This window comes from Solanum dulcamara, chromosome 10 (assembly GCF_947179165.1).
Source record: "Solanum dulcamara chromosome 10, daSolDulc1.2, whole genome shotgun sequence".
Taxonomy (NCBI): domain Eukaryota; kingdom Viridiplantae; phylum Streptophyta; class Magnoliopsida; order Solanales; family Solanaceae; genus Solanum; species Solanum dulcamara.
In genome coordinates, this window is record NC_077246.1 from 9,693,385 (window position 1) to 9,712,921 (window position 19,537).

The 19,537-nt window shown below is 34.5% G+C and overlaps 1 protein-coding gene across 1 annotated transcript; it reads left to right on the top strand.

Moving 5' to 3' along the window:
- Positions 1 to 3,312: 3,312 nt before the first annotated feature.
- Positions 3,313 to 4,485, top strand: LOC129870361 (uncharacterized). Its single transcript, XM_055945118.1, has one exon. The coding sequence runs from the start codon at positions 3,382 to 3,384 to the stop codon at positions 4,345 to 4,347; it is 966 nt and encodes a 321-aa protein (XP_055801093.1). The 5' UTR covers positions 3,313 to 3,381; the 3' UTR covers positions 4,348 to 4,485.
- Positions 4,486 to 19,537: the final 15,052 nt, after the last annotated feature.

Genomic DNA, 19,537 nt, shown 5'->3' on the forward strand with positions numbered 1-19,537 from the left:
CTTTCTTTGGAGAAAGATGATTTTGCTGGAAATCTTCAAAATGTGAAACAAAAACAAATTGATTGACGTATAAACAGTTGATCTCCAGGTTTGCAAGTAAATGTATTATATGTTGCACTTTTTAATATTTCTTGGAAGTATGCTCTACAAGGTAAACAATTGAATTTTTTTTATACTTACTATTTTAAATTTTTCGGCTTGGTTAAAAAAATGTATAAAGTATAGAAATCCCAACAATTTGGGTGTTAATTATATTCTATTCCGAAAGTTTCCCAAATTATAATAATTTTGGATTTTTTAAAACATGTGGATACATTGCTCCTTCACCCCGTACATAGCAAACGATACATATTTATGTACCAAATACATAACTATAAACCAGATACATATTGAATTAGATTTGAAATAATTAGGTTTCTGTATCAACAATAAAATTTGTACCAGATACATTATACACAAATAAAGTTGTAATGCATCTGATAATTGAAACATAAACATAATACATAAGTAAAAACACAAAATCTACCAGATACATTCCAGAGTGATGTATCCGGATGTTAAGAGAGAGAGAAGAAAAAAGGGAATTTTTCTAATTAATTCAAATGGTAGGGATTTTTAAGAATTATGTTATCTTAAGTCGTGTAGTTATATAATTTACTCTAAAAAATTTCGTATTTTTTATAAAGTAAAAACTCACCCTAATATTTTGATGCAATTATAAATTTATATTGAAATCTTCAATTTTATTTTAGAAAAATTATCAAAAATCATTTATGACTTATGCGATGTTCTATAATTCTTGCCTTCGAGGAAAAACTTAGCTCATGGACTTTTAAACAACACATTATGCCCCATAGACAAAAAATGACATTACCTCATTGTGTCTTTACTTATGAGATGCTCTATAACTCTTATCTTAGAGCCAAAACTTACCCCAGGGACTTTCAAACAATAAATTATGCTCCCATAGACATGACCTGACACTACTTCATTATGTCTTGACTTATAAAAGGCTTTATAACTTTTGCCTTAAAAGATAAAACATAGCTCAAAAACTTTCAAACAACAAGTTACATTCCATGAACAAGACTTAACACTACATCATTGTATGTTGACTTATTAAATGCTCTATAACTTTAATTTTAGAAGTAAATTAAAACCTTATACGCCCCACGCCAACACTAAACCTCATAAATAAAAAATACTTCATGTATGAGAGACTTTCACATTAAGGCGTGATGGTTGTCTCTTAATGATAATAAAACCTTTACGAGTTCACCTTTGTTTACATTCACACAAGCATGAATCAACTAAAACAATATTAAATTGTTAAAAAAACTCATGGTATAAACTTCATATAATTGCAACATAAGCTAAAGAAACACAAAACTCCATATTAGTTAAACAATATAAATGTCAATTCTCTTATAACTTTCCTAAGTCTTCAACTGTACAAAATTCATCATTTCCAATATTATAAGCCCAAAACTAAGTTCATGGTGCTTAAAATAACAATTTATGCCTCATGAGGTAATATTTTGTACTATTTTACCAAGTCTAATTTATGGGTATTCTATAACTCTTGTCATAGATGCAAAACATAGATCAAGAACTTTTAAAAAATAACTTATGTCCCATTAACAACAGTTTACACTATCTTATTAAGTCTAACTTATAGAGTAATCTATAACTCTTGCCTTAAAGGTAAAATATAGCTCAGAGGCTTTAAAAAATTAACTTCTGTCGCATGAACAACCGTTATACTATCTCATTAAGTCTAACTTACAGAGTAATCTATAACTCTTGCCTTAGAGGCAAAGCGTATATCAAGTGTTTTAAAAAAATAATTTATGCCTTATAGACAATAATTTATACCTTTTCACAAAGTCTTACTTATGGGATACTCTATACCTCTTGTCTTATAGGCAAAATGCCTCATGAGCAACGAATTACACTATTTCACAAAGGCTAAATAATAAGATACTATATAACTCTTGCCTTAGAGGCAGAACGTAGTTCATGTATGCCTCATGAACAACAATTTACACTATTTCACTATATTTAACTTATGGAATACTCCATAACTCTTGCCTTAGCGACAAAATGTAGCTCAGGGGGATTAAAAAAAATTAACTTATGCCTTATGGGTAACACTATTCTAAAACTAAGATATTCTACTCAGTAGACTTTTCTATCAGTTAGATGCTAACAAACATCAGTTTTCCTACATAAGATATATGACCAAATTCTATTACAAAATGTTGTTAACTAACTTGAAAATAGAACCCTTAAGTTTACTTCCATGTCAAAGAAAGAAGATCATATTTCCAGATTACCCATCTTTCTGTTTAGTAGCGAGAAAATAATAGAAGTTGAAAGCCAAATAAGCATGAAGAGTTGTTTAAGAATATTTGAGATGTAGATGGATAAGAATATATTTTTTCTATTCATAGAAAGTAAGAAAGGTTAGTCTTTGAAAAACGTTTTCCTGAGGACAAAAATAGGACCACACAATTTAAGGGATACCTTGTGTAATTTCCTAAAACTAACATTAAAGAAGAAAAGAAACTATGAAGACGAGATATATATATATATAGAGAGGGGGAGAGATGAGATAGAGGGGGGAGGCGAGAGAGAGAAAGAGGAAGAGAGGCGAGAGAGGGTCTGAAAGAGAAAGTACGGGTGAAATTTTAAGATTTGACTATAAATTATCATTATTTTGAACTTAAAATATATTTATTTAGAGATATATACACTAAAGTCGGACCATTTATATTTCTGATGGCCATATCTTATTTTCAACTTAATAACCTAGAGAAATTTTGTATCAACATAAATACTTTGATGAATTGAAATAAGTTGGATATAAATGGACGGATTGTTTGAACTAAAACAAGTTGGACGAGTTATAATTTGATGAGCTAATTTTGATAGACTAACCAAGATTTAGGGAAAAGGCACAAGTATCCCCTCCAACTATGCTCAAAATTCCAACTATACATCTTAACTTTACTAAGATCCTATTAACCTCCTGAACTCATTTATTTTGTAATTTCGTACACCTTATTGCATACGTGGCATACCCCGTGAATCTACGCAGTTGAAGCGCGTGTGTTGGTTCAGTGTGCCACGTATACAAATAAGGTGCACGAAATTATAAAATAAATGAGTTCGAGGGTAATAAAACCTTAATGAAATTAAGACGTGTAGTTGAAATTTCGAGCATAGTTGGGGGTGCTGGTGCATTATCCAAAAATTTACAATATTAAGTTCTGTGAGGCTACTGAAACTTCTATAAAGCCTTATCCAGATGAGCAAATGTTCCCAAAATTGTATTTTCTTTCCAAAACTCTATCCCCTTTGACAAGAATTTGACTTCAAATGGCTTCCAATCTTCTAAAATTCCATACACAATCTATCCAAATTTCCCATTCTTACAAAAGTTCCTTGAGCTCTTTAGGATCAAAACAACAACTTAACCATCTTTATCACTCTGTTTTCTTCAGAAAACCCAAGTCAGAATTTTCACCTCTTCAATGTTCACTTTCTTCTCCTACCCCACCTACAACCAAAGAAGATGCCATTTCTCAAGCAAAATTCTCTCTTTCAACCACTTTAGAGAAACCCCTTAACAATCCCAAACTCATTGGGAGAATCAAGAAACTCAAACAACCAAGATTTCGTGTTGAAATTCCAGTTGTTGATGACTCCTCCTCTGCACTTTCCCAACTTGCTCTTGATATTTTTGGAGAAATGCCCATAAAAAAGAAATCCCCAAAAATCAAGATTCTGCTTTTATGGCCTAACCAAAGCTTAACCCAAGCTGCACAAACAGCCTTTGAGAAGAAATCTTCAAACCCCATTATTGAAAATTTAGATATTTCATCAAGAATTGAAATTTCTGCAGATGTGACAGTGTTTATGGCTCCAGAGGCTTCAAGATTGACTGTAATGAAGGAAATTGCTGATACATTGTACCCAAAGCCTTTGGTGATTTTCAATCCTAAATGGGGTTTTGATGAAGAGAGTAGTTTTGGTGAGCTGAGTGGATTTGTGAGTTCATTTGAGGTTGTGTATTCATTTATGGGATTGGAGGTTAGAGGGATATTGAGTAATAGAAAAGGGGTGATGTTTAAATGTGTTAAAGATGGTGTTTTGAGTGGTGAAAAATGGTATGTGTTTGTTGAAGAAGATGGAGAGTTGAAGGTGGTTTCAAGGTTTAAAACAAGGCCATCAATTGTTGAAGTTGAGAATGTTTTGTATAACTTGATGGCTGTGAATTCGCCAATTACGAAATCAGCAAAGTTCTTGAAGGATTTGATGTCAAATGTAAGGGGAAAAAAGTAAAAGCACAAGTTATTCAAGGTATTAGAACTCACATCTTTTCAACTTTGTGTAGCTTTTGTTTGTTTTATCAATACCCTCGAATAGTATTGTGATTGTTTTGGATTGAACCTTTGCAATGATATTATTGTTTCGAGCCTAGATTCGTTATTATCTTCCTGTGTTACGTCCATGTACTAGCTTTGCCAGGTTTTAGTGAATTCAAAACTTAATCTCTGTTATAGCCAATCAAAAAGATAAAAACTTAATCTGTGCTATCTTGTCTCTCTACAACCCTCCCCTAACAAACATTTAGTGCTCCAAACGGGGAAAAAAGAAGATACATTCAAGAACGAACAAGAAACTATTGGCTTCGCGAACTAAGCATCAACATATGTACTGTTATTGCTAGGAGGTGAAAGCTGTGTATGCCCTCTCTCATTTTGTCAATATGGTGATTTCATTCCCTTCTTTTAATCCTTATGGATAATTCTGCATGATGAATCTGAAAAACACACTTAACAGTGTATTGAAGACAATACCAAACCTTTTGGTTATCTGTGTAAGCATGGTTTAGTGAAAAATCCATTATCATTTGTTGTATAAGATTTAAAACTACTGAATGAAATGACATTAGAGAACCAGAAATCCACAACTCTCCCTATACTTATGTTCTCATTTACAAGTACCTTCCTGAGGTAATTTCAAGATGCTATAATATGACAGCTTTTGATACATTTATCAGAGAAGTAAATGTATTTGCTCCAGAATGGTCCAAGTTGTGGAAATGTTGAGCATCTGCGATGCTTGTATAGTCTTAGTACCCGAATCCTAGCATATGTTAATCAGACCAGGGGTAATGTCCCTACCTGCTACAAACTTGGTATAATTTCAAGTTCTGCACGAAAAAAGGAAAAACTTTATTAGAGAGTGATTCAATAAGGGTTTTTGAGTAGCTTCAATAGTTGAATTTGTTTATTGAAAAAACAAAGAGCTTTGTCTAAACAAAACTTTAAGAAGGTTATTACTATTATGAAAAGTAGTAGTGGATGTCCATGTTATGGGACCCACTTTAAGGAGAAAATTTGCACACTCCCCCTTATCCCTTAACAATTCAGGCTATAAATAGCCTTACGCACATAAGAAAAAATATACGGAATTCTCTCATTTTCTTACTAGCTCTTTTTTTTTAATTAGTTTGCAAAATTAGTTTATTTTATAACACGTTATCAGCACGAGCCTCCATCGCTTTGAGCTATATTTTTAAGAAGGTAACAAAAAAGGTAAGAATTTTATTTTCTTAAAATGTCTAATATTTCTAAACTTGAATTTGTTGCTCTTGATATATCTGGAAAAAGCTACTCATCATGGATACTAGATGCCGAAATACATCTAAAATTGATGGGTCTGGCAGACACCATCAAAGATGACAATATGACATTTAGTCATGACCGTGCCAAAGTCATGATATTTCTCCGCCATCATCTTGACGAGAGATTAAAATTACAGTACCTTACATTAAAGGATTTCCTTAAATTATGGAAAAATCTAAAAGAAAGATATGACCACCTGAAGTTAGTCATCCTTCCACAGGCACGTCATGATTGGCTAAATCTGAGATTAATGGATTTTAAAAATGTAACTGAATATAATTCTGCCTTGTTTAGAATTATAGCTCAATTAAATTTATGCGGAGAAGAAATCACTGAGCAAGATAAACTTGAAAAAATATACTTTACATTTTCACCCGCAAATATGCTCCTGCAGCAGTAATATCGTAAAAAGGGGTTTAAAAAATATTCTGAATTACTTTCTCACCTTCTTATTGCTGAACGCCACAATGAACTGCTAATGAAAAATCATGATAGTCAGCCCATTGGTTCTTTGCAGCAGTAATATCGCAAAAAAGGGTTTAAAAAATATTCTGAATTACTTTCTCACCTTCTTATTGCTGAAAGCCACAACGAATTGCTAATGAAAAGTCATGATAGTCGGTCCGTTAGTTCTTTGCCACTCCCTGAAGTGAATTAGACAAATTATAACCAACGAGAAAGAGGTCATGGCCCTAGTCGTGGTCGTGGTCGAAGAAGAAATTATAATCATGATGCTCGGCTGGTACCGAGAAATGATCAGCAGTACAAAAAGAAGAGTGAAAAGCCAGAAGCTTAACCAAAGAAAAATTCAGAAAGTATATGTCATAGATGTGGAGGTATGGGGCACTGGTCGCGGACTTGCTGGTCATCAAAACGTCTGGTTCAGCTATATCAGGCATCCTTGAAGAGGGTAGAAAATAATCTAAAGACAAACTTTATCTCTGAAGATAATATTGAGCCTATGTATCTGGATGTAACTGATGAAGGAAATATGAATATCGATAATCCTGATAATATTTAAATATTTTTTTTTGTATGTACTAAATAATATGTTTGTATTTTTTTAATCCATGTAAATAAATAAAATTTGTGTAATAAACCATGTTTTAATTATAATATTTAATTTATTTCTTTTTGAAGAAAAATATGGATATGCCTCAAATTTTGTTTAGATCAATGATCAATCACGAGGATATTTGTGTAATTAATAGTGGAACAACTTATGCCATTTTTAAAGACGAGAAATATTTTTCCAACTTGCTTAGAAGAAAAACAAATGTTACTACAATTTCCGGTAATTCAAAAATGATTGAAGGCTTCAGAAGAGCTACTATATTTCTGCCTAAGGGGACAACGATTGTTATAGACGCTGCACTATTCTCTTCTAAATCTCCAAGAAACTTGTTAAGTTTTAAAGATATCCGCAGAAATAGATATCATATTGAGACACTAAATGAAATGAATATTGAATATCTTGGTATAACCAAGAGTGTCTCAGGCCAGAAATATATTTTGGAAAAATTACCAATTTTGTCGTCTGGCCTATATTATACAAAAATTAGCACAATTGAAGCACATATGATTGAAAACCAGAAGTTTACTGATCTAAATACATTTATGCTATGACATGATCGAATAGGTCATCCTAAATCAATAATGATGAAATGAATTCTTGAAAATTTAACTGGACATCTGTTAAAGAACTAGAAGATTCTTACGAATGATGAATTTTCATGCGTTGCTTGTTATCAAGGCAAATTAATTGCCAGACCATCGACCCTGAAGGTTGGCATAGAATCTCCTGCCTTTTTAGAGCGTATACATGGAGATATATGTGAACCTATTCATCCACCTAGTGGATTGTTTAAATATTTTATGATCCTAATAGATGCATCATCTAGATGATCTCATGTGTGCCTCTTCTTATCTCGCAACCTGGCGTTTGCAAAGATGTTAGCACAAATAATAAGATTAAGGGCATAATTCCTAGATTATCCAATTAAGACTATTCGCCTTGATAATGCTGGAGAATTTACATCCCAAGCTTTTGATGATTATTGCTTATTAATTGGGATAAAAATTGAACATCCTGTTGCTCATGTTCATACTCAAAATGGCCTTGCAGAGTCATTTATTAAGCGCCTACAATTGATAGCCAGACCTCTACTAATGAAAACAAAATTGCCAATTACTGTTTGGGGTCATGCTATCTTACATGCAGCAGCACTTGTACGTCTCAAACCAACACATTATAATAAATACTCTCCGTCACAACTAGTATTTGATCATGAGCCTAATATAGCCCATCTACGAATTTTTGGTTGTGCGGTATACATGCCTTTAGCACCACCACAACGTACAAAGATGGGCCCTCAACGAAGGTTGGGCATATATGTTGGGTTTGACTCATCCTTCATAATTCACTACCTTGAACCGTTGACAGGAGACTTATTTACTGCTCGATTTGCAGATTATCGGTTTGATGAAACAGTTTTTTCGCCATTAGGGGGAGAAAAAAAGAATTTGGTAAAGGGGGCTTCCTCTGCCTATGGCCTGTTTGTTTCTACCTGCCTGATGATTAAAGATATTTCTATCATGCTTTGGATGAGGAGGTCGATCACGAACGCTACAGGTGTGGGAGCGATCCTATTCAGGGAAGGCTAAGACGGCACCTCAGAGATCTACCCGAACTTAGTCTAGTCCTATTAAATATGGGGGAGAATCAAGCAACTCTTATAGATAAATGGGATAGAAAGGAAGAACCGCAAGAGAAATTGCGTGAAAGGTTTTATCACTATCTCATTTTGATCCACGTACCTGCACATGTGAGCAGGGCCAATCAAATGCTAGATGCATTTACTGATTTGAAACGGATAACTAAGTCACATGTCCCTGCAGTGAATGTGCTTATCCAGATTGATATCCCAAAAGGACCATCTACTAGTATCATAGCTTTTGAATCTCAAACATGCCTGAAGTGTGGTAGACCATTGGCTTCAAAGGATACAAATCCTAGAAAGAGAAGTGTAAGGAATAACAAAAATGATACTACAAAAGAACCCCTGAAGAAGGTCAAGATTTGAGTAATCCTAATATTCCTGAAGAAATAAGTGAACCCGAGACTCAAGTGAATGAAGAACTTTCAATAAGTTCTACCGGTGATGAGATAAATTTAGATCGATCAAAAATTATGGTGGATAATGTTTTTGCATATAATGTTGCAATTAACCTCATATAAGATAGTAAAAGTCTTGAGCCTAATTCCGTCGAAGAATGTCGACGTAGATATGATTGGCCAGAATGACAAAAGACAATTCAATCAGAATTAGACTCACTTGCTAAACGTGAGGTTTTTGGACCTGTAGTCCAAACCCCTGAAGGTGTAAAATCAGTTGGCTATAAATGGGTTTTTGTGCGAAAACAAAATAAGAGAAATAAAATTGTAAGATACAAGGCACGCCTTGTTGCAAGAGGATTCTCTCAAAGACCCGGGGTCAACTATGAAGAAACATATTCACCTGTTATGGATGGAATAACTTTTTGATATCTCATCAGTTTAGCTGTACATAAAAATCTTGAAATACATCTAATGGATGTAGTTACAACTTACCTTTATAGTTCACTTGATAATGAAATTTACATGAAACTCCATAAGGATTAAAATTTCCTGAAGCATGTACTAAGTCTCGGGAGATGTACTCAATGAAATTGCAAAGATCATTAGATGGTTTGAAACAATCAGGACGTATGTGGTATAATCGCCTTAGTGAGTACTTGATAAATGAAGGTTATATAAATGATGTCATTTATCCATATGTTTTTATTAAGTAAACGGAATCAGAGTTTGTTATACTCGCCGTTTATGTTGATGACATAAATCTCATTGGAACCCCTGAAGAGGTCCAAAAGGCTATTGAATATCTAAAGAAAGAATTTGAGATGAAAGACCTTGGAAAGACAAAACTTTGTCTAGGTCTGCAAATTGAACATTTAACAGACGAGGTCTTTTTCCACCAATTTGCCTACACTGAAAAAATCTTAAAATAATTTTACATGGACAAAGCACATCCATTAAGTACTCCAATGGTTGTTCGTTCACTTGAAGTGAATAAAGATTCATTTTGACCCCTAGAAGAGAATGAAGAACTTCTTGGTCCTGAAGTACCATATCTCAGTTCTATTGGTGCACTTATGTATCTTGCTAACGCAACCAGACCTGATATAACATTTTTTGTTAATTTATTGGCAAGGTATAGCTCATCCCCAATGCGAAGGCATTGAACGGTATCAAACACATTTTGCGATACCTAAAGGGTACCATTGATTTGAGTTTATTTTATACTAACAAAGGTTGTGCAGATCTTATTGGTTATGCAAATGCAGGTTATTTATCAGACCCACATAAAGCTTGATCTCAGATAGACTATCTATTTACACATGACGGAACTGCTATATCATGGCGATCTACAAAATAGTCTATTGTTGCTACTTCTTCAAATCATGCTAAAATAATAGCAATTCATGAAGCAAGTAGAGAATGTGTGTGATTGAGATCGATGAGACAGTTCATCAAAAAAAGATGCGGCCTAGAAAATGATGTCAAAGTACCACAATTATATTCAAAGACAATGCCATGTATATAGCTCAATTGAAAGGTGGCTTCATAAAAGGAGACAGAACGAAACATATTTCACCAAAATTATTCTTCACACATGATCTTCAGAAGAATGGTGATATTGATGTACAACAAGTTCGTTCAAATGATAATCTTGCAGATTTATTCACAAAAGCATTATCAACATCAGCTTTTGAGAAGCTGAGATATAAGGTTGGAATGCGTCGTCTACAAAATATCAAATGAAGTTTTCATTAGGGGGAGTAAAATACGCGCTGCACTCTTTTTCCTTAACCAAGGTTTTGTTCCACTGGGTTTTACCTGGTAAGGTTTTTAATGAGGCAGAAATCAAGGCGTATTACCAGATGTGTGTACTCTTTTTCCTTCATTGGGCTTTTTCCCACTGGATTTTTTCTAGTAAGGTTTTAACATGACACAACATCTATGGATGTTCAAGATAACTATGTATATTTATTCTTTCACTAGAATTTTTCTTTTACACGTGGACATCCAAGGGGGAGTGTTATGAAAAGTAGTAGTGGATGTCCATGTTATGGGACCCACTCTAAATTCATGAAGTTCCACATACCAATGTAACCACACAAGATCTATAGACTCGATCCACAACCACAAAATCACTGATAGGAGTAAAAGCATGAATAGGTAAAGCACATAACATGTCCAAGCCCGAAGCAAAGTATGTAGACACTTGAGCATAAATAGAGCCTGGATCAAATAATATCGTACTTCACTGATGACAAACTTGAATAATACTTATGATGGTCGCATTCGAAGCCTCTGCCTCTGGCCTGCTCGGAAAAATTAGATCAAGAGCTCATAAATCATAGTTCGATTCATGTGTATTAGGTTGCAAAATTTATAAGTTTCATACAACATGGTTCATAAATCTAAGTCATGTAAATCATGTCATAATATCATAAAGTTTGTATTTTGAAGAAAAATCATGGTTCATACGATGTGATAATTCGTGAAATAAAATCATGGAAAAATCAAGTCATTATAACATTAAGTTCATATTTTGAGAAAAAAGGGGAAAAAATAATCATAATTTAGCATGAATACGACATGGATAGTAGGACATTCAAAAAAGGCTCTAGGGATCACATGATGATGCCATGGAGGACGCTTTGCGTGTCCATCAGCATGTGCTGCCTTGCCTGTGTGTGTAGATACTTGGTTCGTGCATGATTTTGGCCTCACTTTGCTGCTTGTACGCCACAACATTGCCATGGGACGCTAGCCTGCTCGTGTTGTGAGCTTGTGGACAAGCACCAATGGCAGCTCTTTCTTAAAGAACTCATATTGACCTACAAAGCTCATACTGACAAACGGATTGATGCGTTGAAAACAAAATTTGAAGACCTTTAATTTGATATTTAATGGACCATGTAACTCTTCATACCTAAGGAGATATGCTTGTTTGAAGTTGGATCTTATGTGGGAATATGCGAAAACTTAATCTATGGGGAAGCTTTAAACCCAATTTTGTCCTAGAGTTTCCTCATAACTTTAATTCACATCAAACACACTCCCCATTCTTAAACTTTGATCTTTGCACATAAGTACTACCAAATTCACTGGAGGTATGAGGTGTTACACTACAGGTCATGAAAATTTGAGTCTAATTGCTCTATCTCTTATTTGAGTTCTATTCTTCTTTCACTCAATTGTTTTCTCATATTGGAAAGATCATCCCGGATAAACCCATGAAATTTTTATTTGTTGAGCTTGTTTCTCGAGTCAAGATTGACTCGATCACTATTTCTTCTTCGTCACAACTTTCTGCTTGTGGGAATTCACTGTCTTCTTTTATTTGAGGTTCATTCTGGATATTGACTACGACTATAACTTGCTGATCATTATAAGTTTCAGCCTTCGCCTTCATCTCTGTGAGTTTGGCACTGATCCTTTCCAAGATTTTTGCCTGTTGTCTCCCGTGCATAGGTTTCCTCATGTTGCTTTAGTATATTAATAATTTCTGTTAGTGTTTCCATCGCTTCATTATATCTGCCATCATCATAAATAACATAAGAATCATAATAAGGGATCAGCGGAGGGGAATAAGAGTTAGACCAACCATTCTAATAACCATTTTTACCACTACATATATTACAAATATTCCACTCAAAGAATTGGGGAGGTGCACACAATCCATTTCCAAAAATATTATAACAGTTTTGCCATAAGTAGGGTCCTCCACAATTCAGCTAAGGATCACCATAGTAAAAAAGCCATTATTCGATCAATTTAAATTTTAATGAATGTCATATAAATAATGATAAGAAAGTTACTACTCAAAAATTTATATACAAAAACAAAATGAAATAAACTTGAAGCTTATATATACAAAATGATCTACAAATGGACATTTGTCGATCACCAAGCGGAAGTTTGGGAAAGCCAATATAGGGGAGTCGTGGAGAAGCTTATACAACATTTTTTATGCCAACATTCACCAACATATCATCAACTCCTTTAGATGGATCAAACCTCCCGCCACGACTTTTAAACTTAATAGTAATGGTAGTTGCCTTCAAGGTTCTTGTGGAGGAGGAGGACCGGTCCGAGACTCTTTTGATCATACTATCTTTGCCTACTCAATCAATCTAGGGCGTGGCACAAGTAACATGGTTGAAGAAGCAACCTTACTATTCGGCCTTAAATGGTGTGCAAATAAAAGCCTCACAAATGTCTGGGGGGAAACTGATTCACTGCTCCTGGCAAATTGCTCCAATGATATGAGAGAAAATGGCCAAAAGCCCCCCCAAGCTATAATCGGATTTTCAACTACACACTCATTCTTCACGAGGGTCCTATGACCCCCCTGAACCTTTTTTTTTTATATATTATTTAACCCTTCTACGCTGATGTGTCATAGAAAGTGAAACCACCTCCTCTAGGCGCGTTAAACTCTAATTTTAGCTACACGTGGAGTCCAGATCAGCAATTAATTTTTCTTTTTCCCCATTATAACGGTCACTAAAATGAGAAAAGCTTAAAACTTTTTCATCTTCTTCAAATCCACCATTTTCAAAGCTTAGAATAGGGTGATATTTGTCATTGCTTTTAATTCTATCTTCCGCTACAAAGCTTAAAGCTTGAGGGTGTTGGAGGGTGCGTAATCTTCCTCAATTTCTCATTTTTTGTGTTGTTAGGGTTAGTAATGGCAAATGCCGATTTGAATAAGCTATGCATGGAAGAGTCGGACCCAATGCTCAAAGCCATGGTGCGATGCAAACATGAAATTTTACTGCATATGCAGACTTCTTGGTCGAAGAAAAATCCTGGAAGACGAGTTTGGTCTTGCCCCTGCTATGGCATATGTGATTTCTCTTCTATTGTTGATTTTCTTAGGTTTAATTGATGTTAATGTACTGTTTTGATTCTTTTTTTCAGTCTAAGAGTTGTAATTTTTTTCGATGAAGAGGCAAAGAAGAAGTCGATTCAAGATCAAAATTTATCCTTCCAAAATTGGTGAACAAAATCAAAGAGTTGGAAGATGAAATTTGGAGGAGGCAAAATCAAATAAGTGAGCAACAGGTTTAGATTGACAATTTGATAAATCTGAAAAAGAGGTTCAAAGAAAGGTCATTTCAAATAGTTCAAAGAAAGTGGAAATGGTGTATGTTCAATTGGAAGGTCATTTTGTGTATTTTGATTTGTGTTGTTGCTTTGTTCATCAACCTATTTCAAAGTAGTGATTCAAGTACTGAGGTAATTAAATTGCCATAGCTTAGTTAGATGTGATTCAAGTAGTGATTCAACCTATCTTGTGTATTTTGATTTGTGTAGTTGCTTTGGAACACTCTTGATTGCAATATGTAATATGACAAAGTTCTATATCAATGAATCTTTTTAAAATTTTGTGTAAAGACATGAGGCAAAACTTTGTTCCTCCACACTATGCTACTGATTTTTTCCCTATATTACAACAAATAGTGAAGCAATTGAATAGACATAGACACCATTTGTAAATAGGTCGTCTTTAGTAGACAAAACACCATTATAAAATAGGCCTTACATAAGGTCAAATTACAATAAAAAACAAAAATAGAAGTCGTAGTTTAATACTAATACATCATCAAACAACAAAACAAAATGAGAAAATGTTTCCATGTCTACTAAATAACTTTAAAAAGTACTGCAACATCAGTGCTTCCTAAATTGTCAAGAAATGTCATTTTGGATTGGATTGGATTGTTTGAATCGCTTCTACTTGATTTTTTTCTTTGTTTCATTCTCATTTCTTCAAATTTTCTTGTTGAGATAGCTGCTCTTCCATTCCATTTCAGCTTGCTTGTAGTACTTGATTTGAAACCAATATCATCAGTAACATCAGCTGATCTTGTCACCTTTGTTGTACTAGTAGAGAAGATACAACTTGGCATACCAAGCTGCACTCAAGTAATGAAAACAAAAAAAGGGCAAAGGGCAGCCCGGTGCACTTAAGCTACCGCTATGTGCAGGGTCCGGGGAAGGGCCCGACCACAAGGGTCTATTGTACGTAGTCTTACCTTGCATTTCTGCCAGAGACTGTTTCCAAGGCTTGAACTCGTGACCTCCTGGTCACATGGCAACAACTTTACCAGTTACTCCAAGACTCCCTTTCAAGTAAAGTTGGTTTAAATTAAGAACTAGTACACTTACATTAAGAAATCATATTTGAATTAATACAACAACAACAACAACCCAGTGAAATCCCACAACGTGGGGTCTAGGGAGGGTAAAGTATACGTAGACCTTACTCCTACCAAGGTAGGAAGGCTATTTTCGAGCATATTTGAATTAATATAAAACACTTATATTAAGGAATTTGAATCTACTTCCAGCTTAAAACACACCCATTCCAATGATTGTTGGCCTTTCCTTACCCCTGCCCCTTCCTCTTTGGATATTAGTAAGTATTGAAGATGCATGATAGTCAGGAGGTGTAGAAGAGGATGCAGGATAATCAACAAGCATTGGATATGTATGAGGTGCACTAGGTGCTGCAGGTGGAGTAGGTGTTTTTTTTGGTCTTCCTCTTGCCTTCTTTACAGAAGGCTCACCTTCAGTTTGTTCTTTCTATAGATATAAATAAAAAGTTAAAAATAATTATTTGTGGTTATCACATATCAATTTAAAGTTAAGATATTACCTTTGGCCTGCCTCTTCCCTTGCCTGAACCTGAAGTGTTGCCCTTTTCCCTGCCTGAATTTGATGGTTCTTCCCTTGTTGATGACTCAACACTTTGTGGACATCCTCTCTTGTTGTGGCCTCTAACATTACATTTGTTGCATGTCATGGCAAGCTCAGTTCTATTTAACTTTTCAGATTTTTTATTTTCACCAGCTTCTTTCCTTCTTACTTTACTTGGCCTGCCAAGCATGATTTTGATTTCTGGTGGTGAAACTGTGGAATTAGTAGATACAGGCCACATTTCCATGTTTGTGACTGGTTGAAAAACATTGGCATAAGTCTTCAAGTAAGTCTCCTTACTGTAGCAGTTGTCAATGTAGTCAAGAGGATCATATTTCTTAAAGTAAATTGCCGCCACAACATGTGCACATGGTATGCCCTTTAACTGCTATGCCCCGCAACTACAAGTCTACCTGCCAAGATCTACACTGTGTTGACATAGTCCTTCTCTCACTTCAAACCCATCAACTCCATTGAATTCAATATTACAATTTATTGACCTATCAATATTCTCCTCTAGTACCTTCAAAGCCATTGGAGAGAAATTGTACTTTCAAGTATTTGTGAACTCTTTTAACTTAGCTATTTTTGTCATCATCTTCACTCTTATCTCTTCAAGCATAGTGATAATTGTCTTGTGCCTTGCTGCCAAGATCCATGCATTAAAGCACTCAGACATGTAGTTGTTTACAGAGTCACATTTCACTTTAATATTAAAGTAAACTTTACACCATTACTCTATGTTGTAGTACATTAAATCATCCATCATTCTTTCTGGACCAAGCAACTTCATCTTCCCCACATTTTTCCTCAATTGAGATTCAAATGTACTCTTGGCAATCAACCAAAATTGTTGTCTTCTTTGACGACCTCTCCAATCCTTAGCCAGTTAGCTAAGATGTGCCTAGCACACTTTCTATGTTCAGCAACAGGTAAAATATCTTGAATTGCTACAAACAATCCCTATAGTAGATGTAATTATGTTAAAATAATAAATAAAACATGAAAAATAATAAATACAAATACAAAATAAAAGAGTATACATACCTTTTGCATATCTGTAATCAATGTGAGATCTTCACCATCTCTTAGTCTTAATCATCCTTCAACAACTTGACAAACCATGTTCATGTATTTTTATTTTCATACTCAACTATTTTCCAAGCAAGTTGCAGCATCTGGTTATTACCATCTTTGTCCACAACAACTAACAACTGGCCTCTACAAACTCCTTTAAGAAAACAACCATCTAAACCTATGCACCTTCTATAAGTTAAGAATGACTTCTTCAAGCAATCAAAGCAAATGTAAAAGCTCTGAAATACTAGCCTACCAAGTGCATTAGGTTCACCAAGTTTAACAATACAAGTGCTCCCTGAATTGGTCTTCAACAGTTCATCTTTCTAGTCAAGAATTCTGCCAAATTTCACAATATGATCACCCATGATATCTTTCAACATTTTAGATCTTGCCCTTCTAACAATAGTCTTGCCAACATGAATTTTAAACTTTTTTCTAATTAACTCTTGCAACTTGAAAACTCTTATGTTTGGTTGCTCAATAATTCTTTTTCTAAAGGTAGAAGATATGAACATTGCATTCACAAATAATTTCTTTTTGTGTTGTTACAAGTATTCTTTGGATTGTATCATGAAATCATTTGTTGTGTGGTCAAGACATGCATATAAAAGCCATGGAAAATCATCCTTGCACCTAACTCTAACTCTTTTTGGCTCATTCACCCACTTCTCTATCTGCACTCTTTTTTGGACAGCATATTTAGTTACAGCTCTTCTAAATTCATTCACATCTGCAAAGACCATACCCAACTGCCACACAATTTTCTTGGCAGTAGGATCATGAATAATTTTCTGCTTTCTTGCCTTGTTCTAGATAAATTTACACTTCTTGATAAATTTACTCTACTAGATTCAACATCTTCATCACTAAATATAACTTCATCTATTTCAAAACTATCAGCATCAAAACTTGCATAAAAAGGTTCATCACCTCCTAACCTTCCTTCAACACTTATTTTACTTGTTTGAGTTTCATCAAAACCTAAATCTGATCCAGCTTCACCTACTGGTACCTTTTCAGTATTAGCTGGTGCTCTCTCACTTCTTTTTTTCGTTTAAAAGTTCTATTTTCAACCCTCAACTCCCTAACCTCCTCATGTTCGTCACTACCATAATCCTCCTCATCATCTCCAACAAATCCACATTCAGACTCAACACTATCTTTTGTTGAGAATTCAGAACCTTCTTCTTTTATGAAATCAGATTCAACTGAACCTAAACTTATATTATCAGCATCTTTAGTAGTAGGATTTGCAGTAGTGCCGGATTTTCTAGTGGAATGCTCTCTAGTAGCAGCAGTTGTAGTGGAAGGAGTTGTGGTAGGATGAGATGTAGTATCAAAGGTAGTATTGGTAGTGGGAGGATTTGTGGTAGGATGAGATCTAGTATCAAAGACAGAAGTGGTAGTAGGAGGAGTTGTGGTAGGATGAGATCTAGTATTAAAGGCAGCAGTTGTAGTAAAAGGGTCTTCACCTACCCCATTGTTTGGACCAACACTTTGTTCATTTACTTTACTAAAAGATGAACTAGATTCCTCCACATCCCCATGACTAACATTTTCTAATAATATGGGGCCCACTTCTTCTTCATCAATCAAGTGCTTAACATATACCTCTACAATATTTCCATCTTCCAAAGAATAACATAAGTCTAAAATATCCATATCATCATCAATATCTTCCAAATTTTCACTGTTAGGTGGTTTAATACTAAATGTACAATTTGTAGTATATCTTAATTCTTTAATGTAGCCTCTCAATTCAAAATAGGACATCATATCCACATCAACATTCAAAAATTTTGTAACTTGTCCACCATTATACACTGGTTGTCCACTACTTAAATCTAACACCCCACCATGATATCATCTTAAAGTAACCAAAATAAACTCATTCATCTTCTACCTAATTAGAACAAAATACGCACATACAATATGAATATAAACTGAATAGAGGTAACATTAGAGAAAATGGCCATAAGAAAGGAAACACCAAATTTCATGACTATATGAACACAATATGATATAAACTGAAAATGAATTCCATGATACTAAAATAGACATACTGCTGCACACAATTTTATTCTTTATTTTTTGACTTACTAGTAACATTAATCCCTAATCAAACAATGAACTAAATAAGAGATCTTAACTAAATAACCTTTAATGCGTAATGATACTAAGATACATATATTGTTGAACATAGTGTTGTTTCACATTTTTCAAATTAGCAGTAAAAATAAAAAATTCTAATCAAACACTACCATCAGAACTAAAATGAAACACCTCAAAAAAATAACCTACAGTTAGTAAAGAATTCACCTTTAGTCGCCTTTTTAAGCACATATTTTCAACCGAACTTTGATCATCAACTGAAGAAGAATGGGGGTGAATTTGGAGAGAATGGAAGAAGAAAGAGGAAAAGGTAAGATAGAATGAAAGAGGAATTCCTAAAGTCATTTCTAAAGTTGTGGTCGCGGGTTCAATCAATAATACGCGGCCAGCGCGTGTTTACAAACATTTTTATATATCTGATATATATGAACACATCAGCGTAGAAGGATTAAATAATATATAAAAAAAAGGTTAGAGGGGTTATAGGATCCCCGTAAAGAATGAGTGTGTAGTTGAAAATCCGGCTATAGCTTGGAGGGGCTTTTGGCCATTTTCTCAATGATATGATCCAAGAAATTATGAAAGTAGTTGAAGAGCATGGATACCACATAAGCCATTTGCTTTAGAGAAGCAAATATACCAGTCAAAAAACTTGCTTCTCTTAGCTATGGCACGGAGGGGATCCATGTCTTCAGCTCCTTTTTCTCTAACCAAGTCAGAAGTCTTGCCAACATGTATAGGTGGAGCTCCCTTCTTTTAGAAAGAAACTAGTGCAACCTTCCAAACCTTGTTTATGACCTTCCATAATTTAAGCATAGCATATCATGTCCAGTTA

Excerpts from the sequence above, each read along its gene's own strand:
- LOC129870361 (XM_055945118.1), top strand. The coding sequence starts at position 3,382 with ATGGCTTCCAATCTTCTAAAATTCCATACACAATCTATCCAAATTTCC.